General features: G+C 43.8%; 1 protein-coding gene across 2 annotated transcripts in view; it reads right to left on the bottom strand.

Moving 5' to 3' along the window:
- Positions 1-5,465: 5,465 nt before the first annotated feature.
- The window catches only part of CREB5 (cAMP responsive element binding protein 5), a gene marked incomplete at its 5' end in the record, with an annotated part of 249,996 nt that continues 229,989 nt past the window's right edge, over positions 5,466-25,472 (bottom strand). For both annotated transcript variants that reach the window (XM_084280315.1, XM_084280316.1), the window contains 4 exons: positions 5,466-5,631; positions 6,829-6,937; positions 7,980-8,207; positions 13,390-13,713. In XM_084280315.1, coding sequence (XP_084136441.1) covers positions 5,468-5,631; positions 6,829-6,937; positions 7,980-8,207; positions 13,390-13,713 — 825 coding nt within the window. In that variant the 3' untranslated portion in view covers positions 5,466-5,467. The remainder of the gene's footprint in view (positions 5,632-6,828; positions 6,938-7,979; positions 8,208-13,389; positions 13,714-25,472) is intronic.

A 25,472-nucleotide genomic window follows, 5' to 3' on the forward strand; every position in this document is an offset into this window, starting at 1 on the left:
TTGCTATAAAGCTATGGAAAGCCAATAATGGTAAGCAATTTAGCTCTTAACTGTAAAGCCACTGATAAAGCTGAGATAACTGTAAGCTCTGGGAAAAAGAAAAAAAAAAGAGGTTATGGATGTAAACAGTCTCTTTTGTCTTTGCAGTAAGATGATTATTTCAGACGGTGAAATATGGAACAATTTTTATTTTGGTGTTCAAATCACTTGAGATTTTATTGCTTATGTTTGTCCTTAAAGTTTTTAGTCTCTTTTCTTATTTTTTTTTTAAAGGTGCTGTCCCTAGTCAAGTTATAAGGCAACATATTTTATTGATTCAGAACTCTAATACATAGTATGGCCACTGTTATCACTGCAGCTTCACAGCTACCGTGGGTCGGACAACAGTCAAAGTGCACGACAGTGCACAACAGAGCCAGTCTCCTGACCTTACGATATACAGGACACTTTGGTTCTCGGGATGAGAGATTACAAACGTAGCTTAGATGCTGCCTCACACACTTTGCATAATAAAACATTTATATGCTGTCATGAAGAGGGTGTAAAGTCGAAGTCAGACTGCAGACTGGCTGTTCTCAGCTTCTCCGTTCGGGCAGGTGTGAGAGACAAGTTGTAGATATGCCACCAGTGAAAGCATATAAATGTGTCTGGTGCAAACGTTTTACAAGAGTATTTATAAATGATTCAACAAGGGAGAGCAAGAAAGAGAGTGAGAGCTAAAGTGCAATTTAAAAAAATAATATAAATAATTGAAACGTAGAAATAAGATACTAATTAGTCGTAACTGGTTTTGTTTTATAGGCACAGTTTAGTTTTTATGTCTACAGATCAATCTTTTTCTCTTCTTCCCCCTCCAGTAATTTTCTCTGATGTATAATGGAGTTTCAATGGTCTCGATCTAAGGAACACTGTTTAGTTAGAGGACAGAAGAGGCAATGATAAGGCAGTATAGTGCAACTCACTGGGTGATACTAGAAAAGAAGAAGGATGGGGTTAGATCTTCCGTGGTGATATATAAAATCCACCTTAAAAAAAAGAAAAAAGAGAAAGAAAGGAAGACAGGCTTTCCAGTTATACGTTGATCTGTGCTTTCAAAAACGAGAGAGCACATTTTCCAATAAAAAGGAAACAACTGAAGGTTCATAATTTGTTTTGTTGTTACCAAGAAAAAAGGGAAATTAAAAAAAAGCAGATGCTGCTTTAAGGAAAACATTTAAGGAAAACATTTAATTCTAGGAATTTCTGTACAACTGACCTCAGCAAGCTTTTCCATCTTTGATGGATGACTTCTGCTTGAGACCCTGAAAGATTAAGATCCACACACACCTAGAGTAGTTTATTGCAAAACTAATATTGTAACTTTAAAAAAACAAACAAACAGATTCTGTACAAGAATACTGTTCAAATGGAATGTGTTAAAATAACATTTATTAATAAATACTTTATAAAATTCTATGTGAATACTAAATTAATAGATTCCTGTTTTAAAATTGCTTTGGTCCTCATGAATTTTCATAAATTCACTCTATACGCTTTTTTTTTAAAAAAGGTATTAGCTGCTAAAAAGCACATTTTGCCTAAACTAAAAGGCTAGTTTTCAGCACTAAATATTGTTGCTTAAAAAAATATGAATCCTCAAAAGTTGGGCATTTAACAACAGTTATAGCTGGCTTGTTAGTTAACAGGACAGAGTCAGTTAACACCCTAAATCCACACGCACCGAGGCACTGAGCCATTGACTTTCCACTATTCAGAAGATGGGCAGCAGACATTTAGCTTCATAGCAGGAGTTAACTCCCAACAGCGTGAAATTCTCCATAAATCATCATCATCATCATCGTCGTTGTCCTTATAAAACACACCATGATAGCACACAAACTACTTGTCTCCCACAGGCAGCGTTATGAATATGGCTTGCGTAAATTGACTTGGGGATGGGGCGGGGGGGGGCGGGGGGCTGGGGATGAAGGAACCGGATCACAGCATCGTTTCTTTCCGATCAAAGTATTGCAGTTGTCCTTGGCTGAGATTTCCAACGTGCTTCTGATGTCACACCATGAGAGATGTCGTTCACAGAAAGGTCTCCTCCTGAGCGAGGTGCTGGCCGAGGCTCTCCAGCAGAGATTGGGTGAGGGAAGCAGTCCCAGTCGTCTGCTGGCAGCGGGATGGGGCATGAAGCCTGGCGAGCGGCTGGATTTGCAGGACTGGAGGAAAGTAGAGCAGTCTCCAGTAGCAACTGATGGAAAAGCAGGATTTCTCCTCGACAGAAAGAGCCTGGGAAGTGTGTTTAGAGTGACATGCCTAGGAAGAGGCCGCTGCCACCGACTGCGCAGCTTGAGGGACATCCCCGGAATGGGGCGGGGGGCAGGGGCTTCTCCCGCAGCCCTTGCTCAGGCAGCCTCCAGTGCACGGCTGGACCAGCAGCCTGAGGAAAGGCTGCAGGATCGTCCCCCCTGGAAAACAAGAACATTTTAACGTGGAAGCGAATCTGATGAATAATATAAGGTGCCTGATACAGTTGGTCCTTTTGCTGATGATATAGCTGATATAAATATGCTGCGTGTTGTCTTGGCCTGTGGACCTGCGACAGAGTTACAAGAAGCGATAGCAAATAGCTTTTCATCCTTTACTTATTTCCACATCACTAGCAAGGATTATACCTAAAGGCCAATAGTATAGAGAGGAGACGTTTCATTGTAATTACACATTTAGGCCAACATGTGTGGTTGGCTTGCCTAGTTAGCATTAAAAAAAGAAATAATTGAGCTATATATAATACACATCAGTCAAACTGTCAAGTTGCTGAATTTAACAAAACTTAGGCAAGGTTTTTGTATTTTTTTTTTGCTTTTTTTTTCTTTTTAATGTAGAGGCTTTCAGTTTAACAGCTAAATATTTTAATTGAGAAGACTGAATAAAATGAAGCTAAACTGTAATTCTAGTGCAGTGTAGCTCAACTGGGTATTTAATATTACCAACAACTTTGATTTTAATTTTTTTCATGTATTTAAACGCTACCCATACGGAGGGAAAGATTTTTAAATTAACCCTGTGATGGCATTTTCTTTTTCATGGTGAATGATGAAATTCAGACACAGAGGAAATGCTTATTTGGGTTTTTTTTGTTTTACATAGTGGATACTCAGCTGGAACATTTTGCTTGACTGCATATTTGAAAAAAGTTCCCTTGGGAGCCGTGATGAAGCAAAACCATTTAGCTATTACAACTGGAGGTTAAAAAAAATTATAGATTCAGTATTTAAAACACTTTAAAAGTATATGTTTGTCTAAAATATAATAGAAAATCCTTTACATTTGTATTTTTCGTAATTTTTTTTTGGTTCTTAGACTATATAATCAAGTCAAGATTTACACTGTACATTAAAAATCTTCTTTTTTGAATGCATTTGCATAAATGGAAAGCGAGCTGTTAAAGAATACTGATAAGAAGTTAGTTACCAAGATAAGGACTAATTTGGAAATTAATGATCCCCAGACTTTCGCATTCCCTTTCAGGTAGGCCCTGCTCCTTACTGTGCCTCACCCTTCTGTTGTCTCACTCTCCCTGCCACGCGGAGAAGAGCCGCCCCTTTAAACTTCACAACTCCTCTAGAAACCAAAGACGTGGCCTTTGAGGAGGAGAGTTTTGCTGCAGAACAAAATCAGTTCAGGGCTAGTGGATTTGCTGGGGATAATGTGAAATTACCTTTTGCTATTAAAGATGGAGCTCAAAATGTTTGAAGATGTATCACCAGCTCAGAGCCCGCACCCCGGGTAAGCGGCGGGAGGTTTTGTTGCTGACAGATTTGAGAGCAAAATCAGGTCCCAGTATATGACAAGGCAGCGTAATTAACTGGCATCATCTCCGTCTGATTTTCCCCATCAATCAATGGTACCACTCAGGGATGCAAATCAGTCGTGCCGAGGGGCAGGCCCAGAGTCCAAACAAAAACCTTAATTGTGGCATAAGGCTCTTTTCCAGGCTGGTCTTTGCAGGGTGGAATTTTATCCCAAGCGCCTTGGGATTTGCCATTCTTGCAGCACTTTTTAGCTGCTGCATATGCCTTCTCAAAATTATTTAGCGTCCTAATGAGACAGTTCCTTACTCAGGGTAAACAGGCGTTAAGTGCCATTGCAGTCAGTGAAGCTATGCTCTTGTCTGCCAGCTCAGGATGGGTCTGTGGACACTTGAAGGAATGCCTGCAGAGAGCAGGTCTTTCCCTGGGAATTAAAAATGGCATTTTTCCAACCAGTCAGAACCGTTATGCTCATTTATTTCTCATTTATAGCCTGTGAAACCTGAGGCTGTCAGCTTTTGGTGCTGGAACAACGTAACCAGGTTAGGGAACAGAACTTTTCTGAATTACTATGTACTACATGGCTTTGGGGTTTTCTTTCTGTGTTAATGTCTGGCAGTGCAAAAGAATCGCTGTGATTCTCTGGTGTTGTTCACTATGCCTGTGCCATGCCACAGAAGCTTACAGGGCTGCTTGCACCAGCACAGCTGGCTCTCAGTCCCTCCTCACCTGGGGCTGCACCCCTTTCCCTGTTTATTAAAAACACTAAATCAGGAGCATTTCTATTTAAAAAAAAAAAAACAACCCAAATGCTTGGTGCAGCCCAGCTGCGGGTGAAGAGCTAGTGAAAGCAGCAGCCGTGCCGACAGGTTTTGAGGTGGGCTTGAAGTTTTTGCTTGTTCATCACCACTCTTGAAGAAAAAGAGAGGGAAGTGAGAACGCCTTGGAATGAAGGGAAAGAATAAAAAAAAAAAAAGAAGGGAAAAAAACCCCTCTGAGGGATGAAAAGGGTTTGGGAATTGAAAAGGAAGGTGTAAGAATAACTGGAGGAGAAAAAAGGGCAGGGTAGGGGAGAGAGGAGAAGGGCAGAGGGGCTAGACAAAAGAGCACGTTACTTGGGCTTGATTTTGTCTTGATAGCCACATCCTATATAACTGCTTTGAAAAAGGCTCTGAATGCAAGACGGGGTCTGCTGATAGCACAACGCTAACTCATTTTTTATTATGCTGTCAGCAGATGCCCTCTCTCTATATTTATAGCCTAATTACACCTAGTTACCTACGTATGACTCTGTTTAATACTTTTCATGCCTCACGTTGGCTAACAAGCTGCAGTTTAACACAACTCTGTATTTCTGAGGCTTCAGGCTAGATTGGTGAGAAGGAAACGTGACTATGTACAGAAACAGTTAGGTTTATAAACAAGTAACTGGTACCAAAAAAACTGGAGAAAGCACCAAAGCATTTCTCAAGCTGATAGCATAATAATTGCATAACTCCCTTTTATGTAACTAAGTATAAAAGACATTTTAATATCTATAAAAATGAAAGCCAGAGTCTTTCAAGAACTGAGGAATCTTCCAGGCTTGAGTTAAGGTTGCAAAAGTCCTTAGCACAGAGGACGCTTTGATACGCTACCACACCCCCTTAGCAGTTTCTAATCAACCACTTTTAAAGGATGGGGTTGATGTCTGTTCTGTGGCTGGCGAGCTGGGTGAGAGTGGAGCTTCCCACGACGTCGCTGACGGAGGAGGAGGTCGTGATGGTGTTGTGCTGGATGACCTGCTGCTGGGAGCAAGCTGGGACCGGGCTCGCGGGAGGGCTGCTCTCGGGACCTGGGAAGGGGGTGAGGGCACAGAGACAACAACGCACATTCAATTATCCATCAGAGTGACAAGCCCAGGCTGGGTGACACTCCTGGAAAAGGGATGCACTACAGCATCAGCAGTGCTAGCAACCAGAGGCATGCACAAGTCCCAGGATTTCAAAATGCAGTTAGTCGACGCTCTCTGCCTTCTCATCTTCTGCATGTTTTGCAGATTTTTGGTCATTTTTTTTAAAGCCAGTTTCTCTGAGTTCAACCTGACTTCAGGAGTTGGGACCTTGAAAAAGAAGTCCAAGACCTTAGTGATTGTGAAAGCAATCAGGATAAAAAACTCCAGTATCTTAAGGTCTGTAAAAGCAGTTGGGATGCTTAAATGCTTTATTTGCTCCAGCAAGAATCAAAATCAGAGTGCAGTGCACTGCAGCACAGAAAATCTAATTGAAACAACGGTTGATAGGCATGTAATGCAATTATGTATTTCTCTTTGAGCACTGTTAAAGAGCCAGATGCATAGTGATGCAGAGGAGACAGAATTGGGCTCTATTTTAAGAGAATGCCACAATTTAGCAAATATTAACCCTGAATCTCTTCTGAGCCGTCCTAGAGCCAAGCAAAGAATTTGTCCCTAAGTTCCCATACTGGCAAAATGCAGTAACTAGGCAGAATCACCACCTCTATCAGCTGAGACTTAAAAGACCAAAAAAAAAAAAAAAAAGGTAAGAGTTAGAAAAAGAGTTAACAAACCTTGAAAACCTGCACCACTCCTGGTCTGTGCCACTGTCAGAGCACAGTACCATTTTCGCTGGAGGGGACTGCAATGTTTTCCTTTTTAACTTTTCCTTTTGAGAGTTATTTTAAGGTGCTGGCAGCGCTGTGCCCGGGAGGACTCTTGCAGGTTTGGAGCTGTGATTTCAAGTGGGATCCTCCACAGGGGAGCGAGCGTCCATCCGTGTGCATCAGCTTGCCGAAGGGAGGGGTGGGGAAGTCCAGCTCTGCTGGGTGGGATGTGAAGCAGGGCCTTTTTTGGTTTTTTTTAGGTTTGAGCAGGGCTGGATAAATAAGGGCAGGAGATTGGATGGCTCGGTTGGTGTTTGAGAAGAGAGGTTCAAATGAGAATATGACCAAGAAGGGGCTCTGGAAGGAAGAATTAGGAACTTTGCTTTCCTGTGAGGAGCGTGTGGGCAGTGCAAACATACCAGCTACTTACTTAGATATCCTTGCGATTCTTTCTGCATAGCTGTTATCGGACAGTCTTTATGTGTTAACAATAACTGTTTCAGCTGTGCTACCTCATTTTTCAGCATGGAAACCTCGTTCTAGAAAAGAAAAAGAGAGTGTTTGATTTGCCACAAAGCTTAAACCAGGCTTTTCTGCAAAGTTTACAGCCAAGAACACAGACGCTGCTCCACAGCTTCGGAAGAACTGAGCAGAAACGGCACTCAGTGCTTGTGTGCTGGGTTTTCATTAACATTTGTGCCTGAGGTTATTTTAAAACTTATTCTGAAGGCAATTTGGCTTCTGGATTTGAAGACAAACTGACAAGCAAAGCAACTCTTCACAGCACCAACGATACTTCAGGCAGTGTGTTCATCCACTCCGGAAATACTCCGTGTCCCTGCATAGGGATGGGGGGCCAGACCCGTGGGGGTAAATGTCAGTCTGCTGCACTCAGGGACATGGTGTCAGGGGTGCTGTCACCTATGACGTGTTACCTACAGCTCTGCTATGGCCGGCACCTGAGTGCTACTCACACCTCTGTGTTTCAGGGAAGTGCCATTACATGATCTCTTTGCCCTTCGCAGCGCATGGGCACACGTCTGGATGGGACAGAGGTGCTGTGCCCACTGTAAGAAGAGCACCACCATAAGGAGGGCTTTTTTATATTAGTTTGGGTTAATACATATATATATCCATAAATATGCATATCCATATATATCCATGCATTTCATTCTTTTCCTTACTGGTGGTCTGGTCTATTTAGGCTCTTATCTCGCTGGCTTTGAATAAGCTAGCTACATGCTCTTCTCTGAAGAAGTCTTTTACAGACAAATTAATGGCACTCCCAAAAAAAAAAAAAAAATCCCCACAAAAAGCGTCGACAAGAAAAGAAAATAAATACAACCCCGTCTAGCAAAGGCTTCTAAGTCCCAAGACAGCTTTTTCCTGGCTTATCCCACTAAAATGCAATTATTTCTTTAATTCAAGCACACACATCTTGATTAATCGACTTTGATTATGCCTGTGCTCCTGCTAGGAGGTGGCTGTGCTGGGCAGCCCAAAGGTGGTGAGTGCCCGGCCAGCCCCTCAGAGCACAAAGAGCCCCTCTGTGCCTTCGGGGGTGCAGACAGTGGCTCGCACCTGAAGCTGCATGTTTGTCTGGGTGAGCTCTTCTGCTTTCTTTTCCAGTGACATCACCCAGACCTTCCTCTTCTGTCTGCAGCGCGTGGCGGCGGCTCGGTTCCTTTCCAGAAATTTCCGCCTCCTCTCATCCGGGTCTTCGTCCACCACCCTCCTCCGGCGACCTCCGGTCGGCTGCGGTGGCTGTATCGTCTGCGTGGGCTGCATCTGCTGGGCTGCTGGCGAAACCTTGGTGGGGAAGAAGAGGTTTGGCAGTGGTTGGTGAGGGGGAAAAGTTATGCAGGGGGATGTTGAAAGGGGAAGGGAAATCTCATCCAGTTGAAAGGCTGCACCAGATGCCACTGAAATGAGCTGCTGGCAAATCCTTGCCGTGGTCAAAGGGGAGACTTTTTTTTTAAGCAATCATCTGAATATTAGTAGGGAAAAATTTTTTCCCCTTACAGTTAGTCATTAAAAACATTTCACTTAGTTACTTTCTTTGCCACCACTTATTTCAAACCTGAAATGTCAAGTTTTTCTCAGCAGCTGTTTTAATCAGAGCAGAGGAGTCTCTTCCCAATTGCCTCCAAAATTTTATGACACTTCTATTTCACAGGCTCCCCCATCTCCATCTTTGGCTTTACCACCTCCAGAGACTTTGCACCTGAGTGGAGCTGGGATGCTGCAGGCTGTGATCACCCAAGGCCAACAGACTGCCATGGCCCTCAGCTGAGGGCAAAAGGATGGACCTGAACTCAAACGTGCGACATCCTTGCGTTTTGTAGAAAGGGATATTCCCCTTATCAGGCATTTCCATTTTACCCCTGTGGATGTCATATACTCCTTTCTATTCAGCAGCCCACCTTTGACAGTAGAGGCACACTACATCCAGCCCCGCTGCTAAGAAACTATGGAGAAATATGAATTTATACTTTATCAAGTGCAGGAGGGTATTGATCCCACTCCTGAGAGTAACTGGCCGATGTCACTCCAGGAAAGGCACATGGTGGGGGCAGCCCCACGCAGTCTCTGCTCTGATTCCTGGGCAGATGACACATACGCCCATGTGCCCGTCAGGAACCAGCATCAGACTTAATGTTCATCTGCCTAGGAATAGCCAGCTTTTGGACTGCTTTCAAACCTCTCTCTGGTTCCCAGGCCACCACATTTGGGACTCTGACCCACGGGTCCCAAGCGGTTTGTGTGTGGCAGAAGCTGCTGCGTGTGTTGCTGCTGCTGCTCACGCTGCCGTCGCTCTGGCACAGTCTGGAACAGTCTGGAAACCCAAATTGTTGACTCAAAATTAACCCTCATGTTCTGGCGAAGGCCCAAACCTCCAAGGTGCTTCCTTTTGACTCCAGGGAGTGGACTTACTCAGCACTTTGTCAGACTGAGTCCTGCATTTCAATTGCCGCAATTAACATGTGTTTGCCTAACACCTCTGTCTGTTTCAATTAAAACGATACCATCATCCTGTGTCTTGCGAGGAGGCAGCTTTTCTGTCTAGAATTTCGCCACAAACTGTGAAGAAGAGTTTGCTCCCTCTCCCAGCTGACTTCTGTCAATTAAAGTGGCAATATTATATGTAATTATTCTGTGTATCTGATAGCACTTTTTGTACAAAGCTGAATTTATTCCCAGCTTTGTGTTGCACAGTCAGGGAATCTCTCTCTCTTGCCGCAGAAAAGTGTTTTTAAAAAGTAACCTCCTAAAAAGAAACATGCCTGGCTGGGTTTTTTAAGACTAGTTTCTAAATTTTCAGCTCCTGTTACGTCCTTATGTTGGCTGGTAACATCTACAACCCTCTGTCCACGCCGGAGGTTGGAGCCCCAGGGCTACAGCAGCAGCTGCAGCCACACACATTGGGCAGAATGGCCAGCCAGTGCTGCGCAGGACTGCTGGCCACAGCCCCCATCTCTGCCAGCATCTCTAGGCTGCTTCTGGGAGATCGCTGCCAAGGGGTGCCAGCTGCTCCCCGTCCACCCCGGCCGGGCACGCTGCCTTTTTAGCAATATGTCTGAGTGCAGAGGCCTCAGAGATCCCTTTTAATGTCAGCATCTCATCAGAGACATTTAAATTTATCACATACAGCATCTTTCCAGGCTTCAGAGATCTGTTATTAATGTTTTCTTACCCTATTCCTCTCCTTTTTCATTCAGCTTTAAAAATTGTTTCTTAACTCTCTCATTGGGGTCTGTTCCTCAAGCAGAAAAGTGTTACTATACAATTCCTTTTTTTTTTTTCCCCCACATATGGTCTTTTTCTCCTGAATAACTAGTGATTCGTTTTGTTTTCTGAGTGTACTGGTCAGTCTCTGGGCTATCAGAGTGCATTTTCAGAACAACAAAATCTTCTCTCCCTCTCTGGCAGATATTAATTATAAAGGTTGCCATTACGTCACTAATTATGTCATGTGGGATAATTAACTGACTCTCACTAGATACCTCTTAACCCTGAAATCTGTTAGAATCTCTCTTAGTAACTGTCTAAGCATCATTCTCTAGCAGGATTTTCCTGCACTGGCTAGGACATACATGATCTATTAAGAAAGAAAATGAACATATATTAAAACGGAGGTTAATAGATATATATATCTATTTAGAGGATGCTAATCACATATCCAGAATGAAAACAAATGTAGGACAGCAAGAGACTGAAACAACATCCAAACCCCTACTCTGGCAAGTTTGGTATGAAGGAATCTTCGTGGGGGCAACACAAGAACAACAGTATCCTTTTTGTAGTAGTTGACAGCTACAACTTGATAAAATATCTCACCTTCTCAGAAAGATACCCCTCAGAAGGTGATTTCTACTTTTATGCTTGACCCAATATTTCTCTCTGTTCTTTGCAACTTACCGCAGAACTAATACCCGCTTACTCGTTCTACGAAAGCGTAATTCATTGGGCCCCCGCGTACCAAAATGGTAGCTGAGAAGCATGAAATGAATTCTGCCATCACAGAAGGGTGTGGTGTAGAATAACCACAGTCCCGGCATGGGAGCACACAGCTTACAGCAGCGTGGACCATGCTGTCATTTGGCAGGTGGTTTGGAATGGAAGAATCTGGCTCAGAAAAACAAGGAGGTTGATAATTAGCAAAATGCGCCGTAAAATTAACGTCTGCTGAAACAACCTGACCCCCAAAGAGGCCATTACTATAGGGACTGTGGATAAGCTCAGAAAGCAATAACCGTGTGGCTATTACTCAGCAAACCTTTCTCTTCTCCCCACTAATGCATCTCTTCAAAAATCATTACTGCCTTTGCACCAAGGGACCAGACATGCAGCGAGAGGTCTGCTGCCCTGGGAAGCTGCTGACGCTGGGCTTCTACTCCATTACCCGCTGTTACTATCCTCTTGGTGACACACCTATGGACATGGGGACAAAGTGAAGACCTCCGTGATTCCTGATAGGGCCCACTGCCTCCAGTGCTGCTGTGCATGGCAAAGCTCCTCTGACTACACAGGCCCAGCTCCAGAGACTGTGTGGTGCTGAGACAGAGGGTGAATGGGACGTAGCTTTGTGGGCATCAGTCAGCCCACCTACACTGGTGCCTGTGAGTCTTTTGGGGTGGCTAGCTAATAGGGAACATAAAGCAGAACAAGTCTCAGGTGTCCGAACTGGAATGGCCGGAAGGAGGCATAGACCTGTTTGAGCAGGTCCAGAGGAGGCCCACTGGCTCCCTGCTCTCAGTTTCCTCTGGTACCTGTTTTCTCTTCGCCTGTTAGGAGTGGTAGTATGGACGTTTTGCAGCAGTGCTCCATACCATGATATCCAACACCCTCACCTGCATTAAGATGTTTATCCTCCCAACCCCTCGGTGAGGTGTCAGTATTATTACCCTTGTTTTAAAAACCTCAGAGAGATTAACTGACACCCTCCATCTCATCCATGGAGCTCTCAATCTGTTAAGCCCAACTTTATCCTTACTCTTTCATGGATCTCCAAGACAGCCATCAGGTTCATTTTGGCTTCTCTATTGTAGAGAGAATGTCTTTTTTTTATTGGAGTTTTTAAACAACTCCAAGGAAAATTACTCATTAGCAGATGGGAAAATAATTGAATTCACAAAGTAAAAACTGAACTAAACTTAGGAAAGCTCTGGACATCTTCTCACAGGGGAGTCTGCTGCTCTCTTATTTAGACTGTTTCTCTAAAGCTGACAATTCATTTTACATTAGCAAATGCTTTAGGGAAATCCCGTGTGCTTGCAGCCTCTGCAATAATAAAACTAGATGTTAGTAAATAGTTAATGTTGTGGGGCACTGGGATGTTAGCCAAATCCTCTCATTTTCTTTAATGTTTTCTAAGAGCTTATCTGAAAGGTATTTGCAAGCAACACAATACTTCACAGATTGAACTTCTTATGGCTGGCACTCCTCTTTGTCCTCATTTAAGGTCTGCCCACTTGTCCTCCTTAAATTTGTCCCCCAGCCTTGACATGTCACATTCACTGCCCCCAGAGCTTTATTTTTCTTGTGCAATCCTGATGCAGAAACTTATCACCTTAAAACTTTAATAGAATTCCTCTTAAAAATGACTGTTTAAGTCCATCCTCACTAGTTCATTAGTACATGAAACATTCCATTCAGACACTGAATTATCCAGATTCCTGAAGCAAATGTACCTGGTCCAAAAATTGAGACCTCCACCTCATTCAATGGAGACCTTCACTGAGTTCTCACCACCTGAATCCAATTTAAAATTACCTTCCTGGTTTAAATCTCTCCCCATGGACAGGAGTCACCATTTTTTTCTCCTGACACCACACCTACCAGCTATTGCCTCTACCCTCAGATAATCTTGACTTTCTCTCAAACACCACAGGTGGGGGTGCTATCCACTTCACAGTGCCTGGATCCTTTTTCTTTTCCTGTAAGCCAGTCCATCTTATTTAAAACTGCCTCTACTATCTCCAGTGTTGACAGGAAATTAATAGCTCGTTAGGTTCGGTGAAGTTACTTGTTTACACACACACATCTTGCTTCAAGTATGCACATGAAGTGCGATTTTACTTCGCTACAGATTGCTCTATGTATTCCTGTAGGTAGAACACAGACAAATCTTATATTGCAGCCGGGGAAGTTTAGGTTTGAGCATGGTAAGAAACATATGCAAATGTAAATCTCTGTTATGAACTTCACCCATAAAAGGGTATGTGGGCTCACATGACTGAAAAACCTTGGAGCTCCTTATAAAGTAAGATATCACAAATGCCTAGCAAATTAAACAGCAAAACAATTTGTTACTTCACTCTGCTTTCTGAGTAAAATTTCTGTTTCCTCACCACTGGTAGCAGATGTTTATGAGTAGCCCGAGGGGCTGGTATCTAACCAGAGGTGCCTGCAAGAAGAACTAAGACAGGGATCAAGCTTTAACTCTGCGTAACAGCAAAACTCAGGGATGCAACATGGCATGAAGCCCTACCTGTGCTTGTCCGCCTGAGTGTAGCGGGGGGTGCGGCGAGGTCTGGTGATGTGCCGGGTGTGCGTGAAGGTGCGAGTGGGAGTGGTGGTGGGGATGATTCTGCTGGTGATGAGGCTGAGGATGAGGATGGTGCGCCGGATGCTGGTGCTGATGCGGGTATGAGTGATGAGGTGGCAGTGTCTGGTGCTGATGAGGATGTGAGTGCATATGGTGGTGTGGCGTCTGGTCCTGCCGCGAGCTCATCATTTCCATCATGTGGCCCATGGTGTTCATATTCCCGTTGGACATGGCAGCAGGATGATGAGTCAGCGCTGCCTTCAGTCTCTGGAACAGAACAAGGCAGAAAATTCAACATTCATGCATGATGATCTCAGCAATCAGAATACAATTTCTGCTGTTGTAGAAGCGGTGCTTTGTCCTGTGTTTTGGGATTTATTTAGGTTTTCGCTTGCTGTTCCCTTGATAAAAAGCATCTTATTTCAGTTTGAGAAAGAACATATTCTTGGGCTCTAATCTAGTTTTCCACTGTAAATATGTAAAGATATAAACATCTGAACTGAAATGTAACAGTTACACATTTCCTACTGTGCTGCTGAGGAAAAATAACTGGCGCTCATCATTTTTGGCCAGCTTAGCAGCACTAGCTTCATCAAACTTGTACTTTTGCAACTTTTTAAAAAGGAAAGTCAGATTAAAATAAAGGTGGAACAAAGTGCCTCTCTCATTTTTACTACGTATATTGTCTAAAGGCTCATTGATAAATATATTGTACTGATGTGTTTTTCCAACAGAGGCTCAAATATATTCTAAATAACATACCAGCACCTAACCTGTTCTTTCATCAGAAAGACAGGAAAATAATGAGGGTGGCCTCAACCTGATCCTCTTTTGTGCTGGGAAGTTCAGGCATCTGCTGTGTTGTTATCACTTGCTAATCCCTCTTTCTGTCTTGCACTCCTCATGTTTTGCACACACTGGATTGGGGTCTGGAGTCCTGACCAGGGCAAAATTCTCCTGAATATCCATGGGATTCATTCACTGTTGCCTGAACACCACCGAAGGGCAATGGGAGGGGCTGCCATGTCTTGGACTGCAGGACAGAACCCTTGAGTACTACAGCTATAGCTGAAATACAGAGAAATAAGGGTTCAGTGCAATTACAGGCTTATTCCAAAGCCATGAGCTCTACCAGCATACAGAGACCTCGCTGGCATCACCCTACCCTTGGACTACTGAAATCGCCAGTGTCCTAGAAAAGCATACCAAAGACAGCCTGACAGAGGTCAGCTAGGAGAAAGGCTCCTTCCAAACCCATAGAAACCTCCCTCACATCCATGGTTCTGCATGTGTAGAGCATTCTTCATGGGCAGCCACCCAAGACTGCTTTATCCCCTCACAGTTTTGAAGAAGTCAACATAAGCTTGGTTTACTCTCACTAGTGCAAGTACTTAGTCAGCAGAAAATGCTAAGATAAAAGTGGAAGGAAGGAGGTCCATGGTATTACTTGATGCCAGCCTAGCATGATTTGAATGACCAGCTCACAATTCATGATCCAGCCAGAGAACATAATGAATAGGAAGCAGCTTATCCATAAGAGATGCCACCTATAGGACAAGAAACAGCAATGGTAGGAGACACAGAGGTGTGCCTTTCCCCATAGCAGTATCTATGGGTCACAGATGACAGTTAGATGATCCTGCAAGCCAGTGTGGCTAAAATCTGCCAGTGGGGCGCAATGACCAGAATGAATTGCATATTGTTTTTTTTTTTTAAAGCAAAGAGAGTGACTGCCAGAACACTCAGAACCTATAGACGGGAAATTCAATCTGCTTTGTATTGAAATAACATCTGTCTGTACAATTCCGCTGAAAAGCCATAGGTAAAGGCTCCTATGTTCAGAGCTACTGCCTTAGACACCTAGGAGTGAGGAGGAAACAAGTTCTCAAGGAGAAAAAAACCCCAAAATATTAGAGAAAAAAAAGGGGATTGTGGAAGGCAGAAAGAAGTAAGAGGGTCAATTCAAAGTATCATCCTCAATGTTTTGCATCCCAGATGTTTTTGTAGACTCCATGAAGGTCATTCCACTGAGACATGCTAATAGATCTAACTATTCCAAATTTGGTGCCTTATTTCACTAACAATCAATTGGCTGAAAAAAGCTTAAAAAAAAGGCATACTGCAAAATGCATCAGTGCCTCAGCCTGCATGAAGGGAAGTTAGACTGATGACTTAAAAGAAGTTTAGGAAAGCCAACCAAACCGTGACTGCACTACAGCATGTGTAGAGCTGACAATCTTCTCAAAAAGAGATTGAGGCAACTATGGCATCAAGGTTAAATACCTTCTTCCCTACCTCTAAAGTTAGAAAGGAGCTCAATCTAACAGCAACAGCAGTAACCCATCCAGAACATAAAATGGAGGATTTGAGCAGCTGTCATCCTAAACGTTTCCAAATTGAAGTGCTACCTCTTCACAATGCTCAGAATAACTGGTGTTATCGAGGAGTGTATTAGGAAAAATATGGAAAACAATATATGAATAAGTCAAGCCATTCTGCACATCATTCTTCTTCAAAACTCACTAGGACCTTTTTCATGGGGCTGAGCCACCACGCAGATCTGAGCCAAAGCACCAACAAAAGCTGTTGTAACTTTGTTTTCTGAATCAGAATGCAAAAACCCCAAGGTCTCGTTAGCCAGAAGTTTAATGCAATGAATACCTAACAAAATCCATGAACGTTATATTTGACAAAGACCTATGAAACCGAACTACAGCATGTCTTATTACAAACTGCAGACTTTCAAATTAAAAAAAATAAAATAAAAAAAAAGGTGGGAAAAACTTAATCTACGAATAAACATTTTCTTTTCAGCTGTAAAAACTGTGGCTTATTAGTGTGGCACGACTTCAAGGAGAATAAATTATTTTGTTTTCTTTCCACAGCCCCTTCTACCACATCCATTTATTTGAGATAGCAAATCAAGAGAGACAGTGAGAGGTCTGACATGCAGCTGGTTTCAGTCAATAGGGGTCATTTCCATTTGGTCTGTGTATTTTACAAGCTCCTTGTTCACTGTTCCCAATGGGAGGGTGGGCCAGCTGCCCTGGATCCCAGTCCTGGTAAGAAACCAGCTCTCTACCTCATCCTGTCCCAGCGCAGCAACAGCCATCGCCTGGCCCTCGCCTCCCTTTAACTCGGTGCTTAGACAGCTCAGCAGCAGCGAGAGCCCTGCCCGCAGGCGCAGGCACCCGGGGCAGGGTTTGTCTTCCATTAACCGACCGCTGCCGCCCATCACAAACATTTGGGGAACGATGAACATTTTTTATTTTAATGTTTTGGTTTTTTTTTTTCATTTGGTCTTGAACGAGATGAATTGTTTTTGGATGTTTTAGTTAGAGCACAGGGAGAGCAAATCAGCGGAGCTCGGTGGACCCTTTGCACCGAGGACGCGTGGAGCCGGAAGGGCAGGCTGCATTTTTGTTATCCTTCTTTTTTTATGTGTGCGAATTCCAAACAACTGGCTTAGTTTCGTGTCAGACAAAACGCGATGGCATCAAGCCTCAAGCTCACTGGACCGGCTACATTAGCAAATCCCCACTAGAACGAAATGATAACCCAGACCTGATCCTACGGATGTTTGGTTTTTCGGGACCTGTGTGAAAGGCTGCGGGTTCCTGGCAGATCACAAATTGGGCCTGAAGCAGAGGACTCGCTACTCACATGGGCCCTCACTAAAACCCAAAATTTGTGCTAACCTCAGCGGCAGTGCTTTTCAGGGCACAGTCCCTCTTCTCTCCCTTCTATAGCACAATTCTCAAAAAGAATCTCATCAACCCCAAGCCAGGGGGAAATGCAGGTGCTCCTCGTACCTGGCTTCTGGACCTTACTGATTACTTTTATTATTTCATCAAAGTGACATAACGACCAACATCAGTTAGAGCCGATTTCCACTCAATCATGACACATCCATTAGTGGCTGTCAGTGACACAGGCGACATGAGAAATCTTTCACAGAGAACAGCCTGCTTTGTCTCCAGCCACGTGAATAAAGAAAATTCCCTTTTGATCCTACAGGAAGCCAGAAGCACATAAACTCTCGCCTTCGATGCTTAGGAGGAAACAGAAACAGCAGATATTAGATACAGTTGTGTTCCCTGTGCTATGGCTCATGGTAATGGCCCTGATTGACACCCCACTGAATGTCATATGAAGTTAACACCTCAAAGAGCTTCTCATTGGAGCTGTTGTCTTTGGAAACAGACAGTTTTCACAGTGCTTCCTCCATGTAAAGCCTGACATCATGGTGCGGTGCATTGCTTGATGTTTCCTTTTATCAACATAGGTCAGAATTTACTCGTACAACATCTTTGGGCAAACCCCAAGTCTGCCAAAAATGGGCTGCAAACATTTGAGAACGTGAATGAAAAATGGTATCAGCTTCCCTAACACTTCTGTAGTTCAGGATCTTGGTGCTTTCTAGTCTTTCTCTATCATTACATGTACTTCAAGACTACCTTGGGGTTTGCCCCACTCCTCATTCTCCAAAATTTCCAGTGAAAAACAGGCAGCATTTTTTTCAGTTTGTTAGAAGAAGAAGAAGAAAAAAGATAAATAAAACTGTGAATTTGGAGGTTGCTTTTCGGACAACTGAAAATTCAAATAACATGGGCTTTTTCATATGCATATAAATATTTATAATATTCATAGCCTGTAACAGTGCAACAGGCTATAAATCTTATATTATATACCATAATCCGTATGTGGCAATAAGCTACAACTTTCTCCCACTTATTCCTTAGTGGAGAAATGACAAAAATCTCCCCCAATTTTACAGATGTTGTTACCTGAGTAGCCTGTGCTTGCATCAAACAGTAAGCTATTATATCATCCAGCTGAATTTTAGGTCAGGACAGACAGGGAGTGTTGTTTTTGAAGAGAATTGAATTGTTCTGAATAAGTATGCATTGCTGCACTTGGAAAAACCCTCTCTTTCCCTCTGGTCTGCATGCCCAAATCCCACTAAATTAGAGAGGAGACAAGACCAGCTGTAGTATCAGTTTAATGTCTGGTATATTCTTATCAGGAGATTATATCAGATCCCTGCAGGCAGATGGAATGTGATCTCAAAGATATTTTCTTGCACTAGTGACTGTGATCCTAGTCCCTATTATGCAGGGGTGTAAGAAGTTCCCCACAGGGGATAGAGGAGACTAGAAAGGGGTGGGAAATCAGAAAAAAAATACAGACACCAAGCACCCCCACACAAAGTTAGTGACCTCAGGGTAAAAATCTCGATTAGGCAAACTTCATGGCAAGCATACCGTTGACTTCAGTGGCACTAATATTGTTTTCTCATCTCCAATGACGTTCTCTTTTTTCACTCCCACTCCTTTAAGTATTTTACTCCAGATGAATACGTGCAGTTTAGCCGGTGGCAGTTAAAGCTGCAGTTAGAACTTCGCCCGGCGTGTTTCAGAGAATCACACTGAATTTTACCCTTTCTTCCAGCTATGACTGCGATGCGAGAGCTTAAGCATAAATGTCACTCAGGTCGTTCATGGTTGGCTGCTTACAAGCGTTTCACAGTGTAAATAACAGAAACCACTCTTTTGCAAATGTTCCGCTCACATTCATAAAAGCAAATTGGAGGCAATTCATCTCCACCCAGTAAGTGAACTGCAGAGGCTTAACGAACCCGTTTCAGAGGCTGGTGATTACAAAGCCCCTGACGCCACATTAAATGCTTGCCCCTGCATTTCTTGTGCAGGGGAATACTGTCCTGCATGGGGACCGAAGAAGAAGTGAGAGGTGTGTGAAGGACGTGAAATCCAGAACCGAAGTGACACATTACACTAATGTAAAGCGAAAAGGGGGATGCATTTAATTCACAACCCGCCAGTAAACAGCGCCAAACTGCTAATCTTCTAATTATTCTCAGGCTGTTTGGCAAATCTGAATTATACTTTTCCCTTCCTTTGTGCTTTCTTCCCTGCTTAGTGGGATTTTGTAACAACGCGAACAATGGATCGTCATCCAGCCTTCAGTGCAGTTTAGCCTCTAATAAAAACAACAAATTTGCTCCCTTGTCCTTCCAAATGCAAACTGAATTGAACTTCAGCAGAAAACAGCGAGAACCAACTGTAAACAATCGAAGAGGCAATAAAACTAATAGACATCATGCTGCTCAAGGATGGGTCAGCTGCAAGAGCTGCTACAGTGTCCCTGGATGGGGGGTACAGAGGAGCTCCAGGCAGCCATGCTGCCCGGTAATGCCCGCCCCAGTGACACCTCTCTGGAAGACTGCCAGTTTTAAGTAATACAGTGCCGGTCACAGCCAGGGTGGCCCAAGGGTACTTTGCCAGAACTGCCATCTTCTGGTGATGGGCACTTCACTGAGAGCAGCCATGGCTTCAGGGACAGCAGAAAACATGAGTGAGTTTGTATCTTATCTCCACCCTGCGATTTCCTTCTGGTCATCTGAAAACACCTTGGAAAGGGGATAAGCATCATTATCCCTGGGTGGTACACAACGTTTTTACGGATTAGCAATAGAAAAATATTAAACTCTCCTTTCCTATTTTGCATGTATTTTTTAATGAGCAAGTAGACGATAATCAAGACAGAAAACACACTGAAAGTGCGGTTTGTACTTCTCACTATATACTCCTTCTTGCATGAATCATTTCTCAATGCGGTGTTAAACAACTGGATTTGATTTGCACAGGAGTCAGGAAATGTAAAGTTCAAAAAATCAGCCCCCTAATTCCCACCAAGTCTAAGTCAATCCCTGCATGTGTACCCATGACAAGGGATATTTAATTATGTAATCACACAACAGACAGCAAAGTGATTTATTACTGGCAAACAGTGTCACATAATTTCAACATACAATACCAATGGAAGGATCCAAAAAACACAACCAACTTCTGTCTGATTTCCCCTCTTTGTGCCAGAGTCCAAAAGCAAAGCCGCTACTTAGCTGCTACCTACCCCTGGAGAGGCAGGTTTCTGACAGCAAAAGGCCTGACACTTTGGGGATTAGTGCCTGCTATCAGTAGGCAGGCACATACCTAATCACCATCCTAATTCTCCAAATAGACAGTTTTTTGCTTAGTTACTCTGCCAGATTAATCTACGGGATATTCCCACGCATGCTAGGTTGTCACCTGTGGCAAACACGGAAAATGGAGGTGACAATACAATTATTCAGTGTTAATAGCACCCTGCAATACAGTGGGAAAACTTGGGCTGAGTGTGTACTGCCCATCTTCAAGATTTATTCTCTAATGTCCATATTACAGCTCACTCCCAAGCCAAGAGACCATGGGCTCCTTCCTCACACTGGACATAAAACTCTTTGGCAAAGCCACTGGCAAAGGTGCTGGAGCCCAAGGTCTTCCTCACTTCTGCAAGCGAATGCTCTAACTAGGTTTCTGAAATCATGTTCCCATCTTCTAGTACAATGCAAGAGGGAAGTGCTTGTACAGGGCTTGCATTGCTACATGTACATATATATATATCTTGCCTGACAACAGAATGAACATTTATGAATATATTATATGAGAAAAGTGGGAATTGACTTCAGAGGAAATTTGGGAAATTTCCTTGACAAGCCAGATACCGAGCAAATCCTCAAATCAGAGCACTCCAACACTGGAAAGAACACTGTGGGTTTGGGTGTTTTAATCTGTGTTTAGAGATCAGATGGGATTAACACCGCAAAAATCTCTCCCAGCAGAATACGCCCTGAAGCCTCGAAACCCCTTAAGGAGTGACTTCAGTTTCTTGACGAGGATGCGAGTTCCTTGCTTTCCTTTTCCCTCTCACAAGCATAACATACACACCAAGGACATGAGAAAGGCAGGTTCAAAGTCTTCTTCTTTCATAAGATTTCTGAACTTTCATCGCCCACCTCTCACTAAGGCCGATTATGATTAAGTCATTCATATTCAAAGAAAAAATGTCATCCAAGTATATAAAAATTGGGTGGGTTTTTTTTTTCCTTCTCTGGTGTGACTTTTGAATACTCGTTTTTCCTGGATTAGACCCAGCACATGTAAAGGGCTACTAGCAAGCCAGAAATGGGATACATGTGCACTTAAAAGTGCTTTGATTTCAGCCCAGATGTGTGGTGCTCAAGGGCGTACACACATGCGCGCGTGCGTGCACACACACACGCACGCACACACACACACACACACACGCTCTGACTGCCTAGAGGATACGATCTGATCTGTAGATTTGGTTTCAAGATTGTACCAACCAGACTGTGAAACGTAAAACCCAAGCCCTGACCACTTAGGGCCATTAGGGATCCCTGGGCTCTTTCACAGAGAGTATTGATGTTCATTAGCCTATTGGCCCGACTGGAGAATTCAAAGCAGGTAATTAGACGTTGTCTCATTACCACATAGTTTCAGGTGAAGTTATTTTTCTCCTTCGTTTCTAAAGTTAAGGGGTTCCTTAATAATTTTTAAAGCATTCATGGATTTATTTTTTTTTTCCCTGAAGAAATTACTAGAATTTAAAGTACAGTACAGGGTTGTATAAAAGGAGAATGTTCTTACAGGTTATTTTACATTTTCTTAAAGCTGAATTTCAACATTTGACACTCCCCCCCTCGCCCCCTCCCCCCCCAATGAAAATAGTATTTAAATTCAGCAGACAGCTTTCAATTACCTGTCTGTGAAAATCTAGTGACCACTGACTTCTCAAATACGTGCATCCATGTATGGCATGTACTACATAGGTACACACCGTAAAGAGTGTGAGCAGGTTCATGTTGTGTCAGTTTCACTGTTATAAAATAAATATAATTTATGCTGAGAGTTATTTCCACGGATATAATGAATATTCAGCATTCAACATATTAATGTTGATGTGTACTGTCCTTTTACACTCTCATGCAAGGTCTCTTACACCCTCCCACTTTTCCCCATATTCTCCCCTGACTTCATCCAGCATTTCATCAGGCTGCTGCCCTCCACCGTGTCCCCTTTGTTCTTCACCTGCAACGCCATCCCCTCTGTACACAGCTCAAGTTGCTGCTTTGTTTTTCACCACCCTGTGTCTATATCAGCTGCTTTTAAACAGCAGCATCTTGGGTCAGACGCATTGAATTTCAAAGCCACTCAAGGCACCAGGAACAGCAACATCTCAACCCTCTACCAGATACCAGCTAACTACCAGTGCCACAAAGTTTTTTAATGTACTTGAAGATAGCTACAGTCTGAAACCAGACATAAGAAGAATCAAACCCCAAAATGTGTGGGGTTTTTCAGTGGAAAAACGCATGACTGATTTACATTAATAGGCTTTACTTTGTGTTTGAAGAAGCTAGGCATGTGTTCCCCCACAGTTCCCATGGCTCAGCTGACAAGCAGTGACTTACTAAAATGCAATAATATATCTCAAGCTCACTAGCTTGCACATGGTATGCTCGCTCTTTGGCAATACTGCTTTTCAGAGCAACGTGTCAGCAAACCAAAAAAACAACCTTCCCCAGGGAAGGGAAGGATGCTGCCTGCTTGGCAAACCATTGACTCATCCTGCCATTTCTGGACAGCTGGATTTGGCTTTCCTACAGCACGTACCACAGGATACAGAACAAATTTGTATGGGTCAGGGGCCTGGCTAGACCCACAGCTGTTGTGACTGTCACAGGAGCAGGATTTCCTTTCCGGCACTGAGTGACAGGTACAAAGTATCCTGCCTCGCTTGATAGTGGAGTCTTCCTGGTCCCTCCTGCACAAGGGAAGAGGGCAGAAATAACCGCTGCAGGGCAAATTCCTGGCAGAGGAGCCCTGCTCGGAGACAGGCAGGCAGAGGGTCCCCACAGCACCCCGCACTTTGAGGGAGGCAGAATGGGCTGTGTGTCGGGTGACCATCCTCCACGGGGATGTGGCGATGCTAGACCTAGACACCTTCCCATGAACCAGAGGCAGCTGCCAGGATCACAGGAATAGGCAATTCCTGCGCAGCAGTTGTCCATGCTGATTACTGTCCTTCACAGCATGGGTGAGTCTTTCAAAAAGCACATCAGGGATCTGGCTGCTCCTGCTATACCTTCCTTTTTTTAATATTTCTTGTATACTTCTACTGACTGTGGGAGAAGGCATAAATACCGTCTTGTTTTGGTGCTTAACACATTTTCCTGTCTCCTCTCCCAGCCTTGCCGACAGCGTTATCCATCTTCCTGACACCACCATTGTCTGATTCATTTGACATATGCACCAGAAAAAAATGTCATGTTCTGAACAAGATCATAATGCTGTGATCTCATTCCCATCTCAGACTCCTCAGCGACTCCACAGCACCTCCTATTTCTTGCTGCTTTAGGAAGAGAGGAACTGGGAAGCTTTTCCAGCTTGCTCACTGGAAAGCTTATAGAGGAGATGCGGTGAGGGAAACCAAGTTGGTGAAGGCACACAAGCACTTACACAATTATGTTGGAAATCAAGGTAATGCTGTAGAAACTTCAGCTATTCACCTCCAACGGAGAGTGTAAAGCAGCAAAATGTTTCTTATGTCCTGTTACTTAGGGCTGTTGAGAGATTCTACACAGATGTGTGCGATTTCTGAAAGGGAACAGTGCTCTGAGGTGTGATGGCAGGGATATTCTATGTTAAAGAAATCACTGAGCCCTTCTGCCTCATCATTTTCCTCTCTTTTGAAACAAAAAAGGCCTCAAGCACCTCTGTGGTGTTCAGGACTAAGGGATATGATGTAGTTCCCCCTTTTGGCTGGCACGCCATGAGTCAGCATAAGGCTTCCTGACACCTTGTCCCTCCTGTTTGGTTGCAGCCTGCATTGCCCCTCGTACGCAGCTTCTGTCTTGGTCACAGAGCTCACAGTTTAAAGGCAGTTAAGAGATCGCGGAGTGCTGGCATCTGAGGCACAGGCAGCAGCATCGCCCCAAACACGTGCCCTGTGTCCCCGCAGCCTTCACCCCTCTTTCCCAGCGAGCCACGGGAGCATCAGCGTCGTAGGCCGCTTACAGCCTTAATAACCCATTAGCGGCCTGGCCAAATGAGTTACTCTGTCACAGCTACTTCTCTCTGGGGATCTGCCAAAGGAGAAAAGACACGGGGCAAGGAGGGTGGAGGCAAACTAAATTGGGAGCTCGGGTGGACAGGGGAAATGGAAAGGGGGGAGAAGAGTTGGAGAGGAAAGGTTGAGGCAGCTAATTTTAATTTTTTTTTTCCTTGCAGTTAAAGCACTGACAGATAATTTATCACACATCTTGATGGTGCTCCAGCTGGCAGGGAAAAGAGCTATCTGTTTATTAATTCAATTAGGCTGCTTATTTATCAGCAGAGGGCAAGAAGGTGCAGCCATGGGCAAAACTCTGCCAGTCCCAGACAGCCTGCTGTCGGGCTGAGAGGACAACTGGGAGTGGGAACATCCCGGCCCGGCTGCTCTGGCCGGTGCACTCATCATCACATCATCTCATGCCTTCTGAGGTAAGAAAAGAAAAAAATAAAATACAAAATTTAACAGCATGCATTAGGCACACCAGAGAACGTGCTAGGCAGGCTTACAGCCGGAGCTGCAAGCTTCGCTGCCACCCATTCAGTACCCTAAAGTTTGTGCCTGACATTCTACTCGAACTGTGGGTTTTTTAATTCATTAAAACAGATGAATGCACTTTGCATTTTGAGTTCAATGGGGATAGTGTTCAAACCAACATATCAATACAGCACTCTGGTGCTGGAGGTGGTAAGAGAAGGCAAAGAAGGTGCTGCCCAGGTACCCACCAACATTTGTCATCTTTGAAAAGTGGACATTTGCAAAGGGGGAGGAAGAAAAGCAAGGGGGGGGGGGGGGGGGGGGGGAGGAGGAGAGCAGAAGAAAGGCTGGCCTTGGAATGACAGAGAAATACCCTGAACTAGGAAAACAATTCAGAGAGCTGAAAGAGTAGTGAGGCCTACTTCTTTGCTCTGCCCATCCAGGGCTGCTACATTTCTTTCCCATTTGCTAAAAAAGTCCAAGAATTCTGAGACCTGAAGCTCCAAACTCAGAAAATGTGCAAAAAGCCTGCTTGGAGATATCTGAGCTGAGGTGTTTCTAAAAACACAAAATAC

Source organism: Gallinula chloropus (assembly GCF_964237585.1).
Source record: "Gallinula chloropus genome assembly, chromosome: 2".
NCBI classification, from domain to species: domain Eukaryota; kingdom Metazoa; phylum Chordata; class Aves; order Gruiformes; family Rallidae; genus Gallinula; species Gallinula chloropus.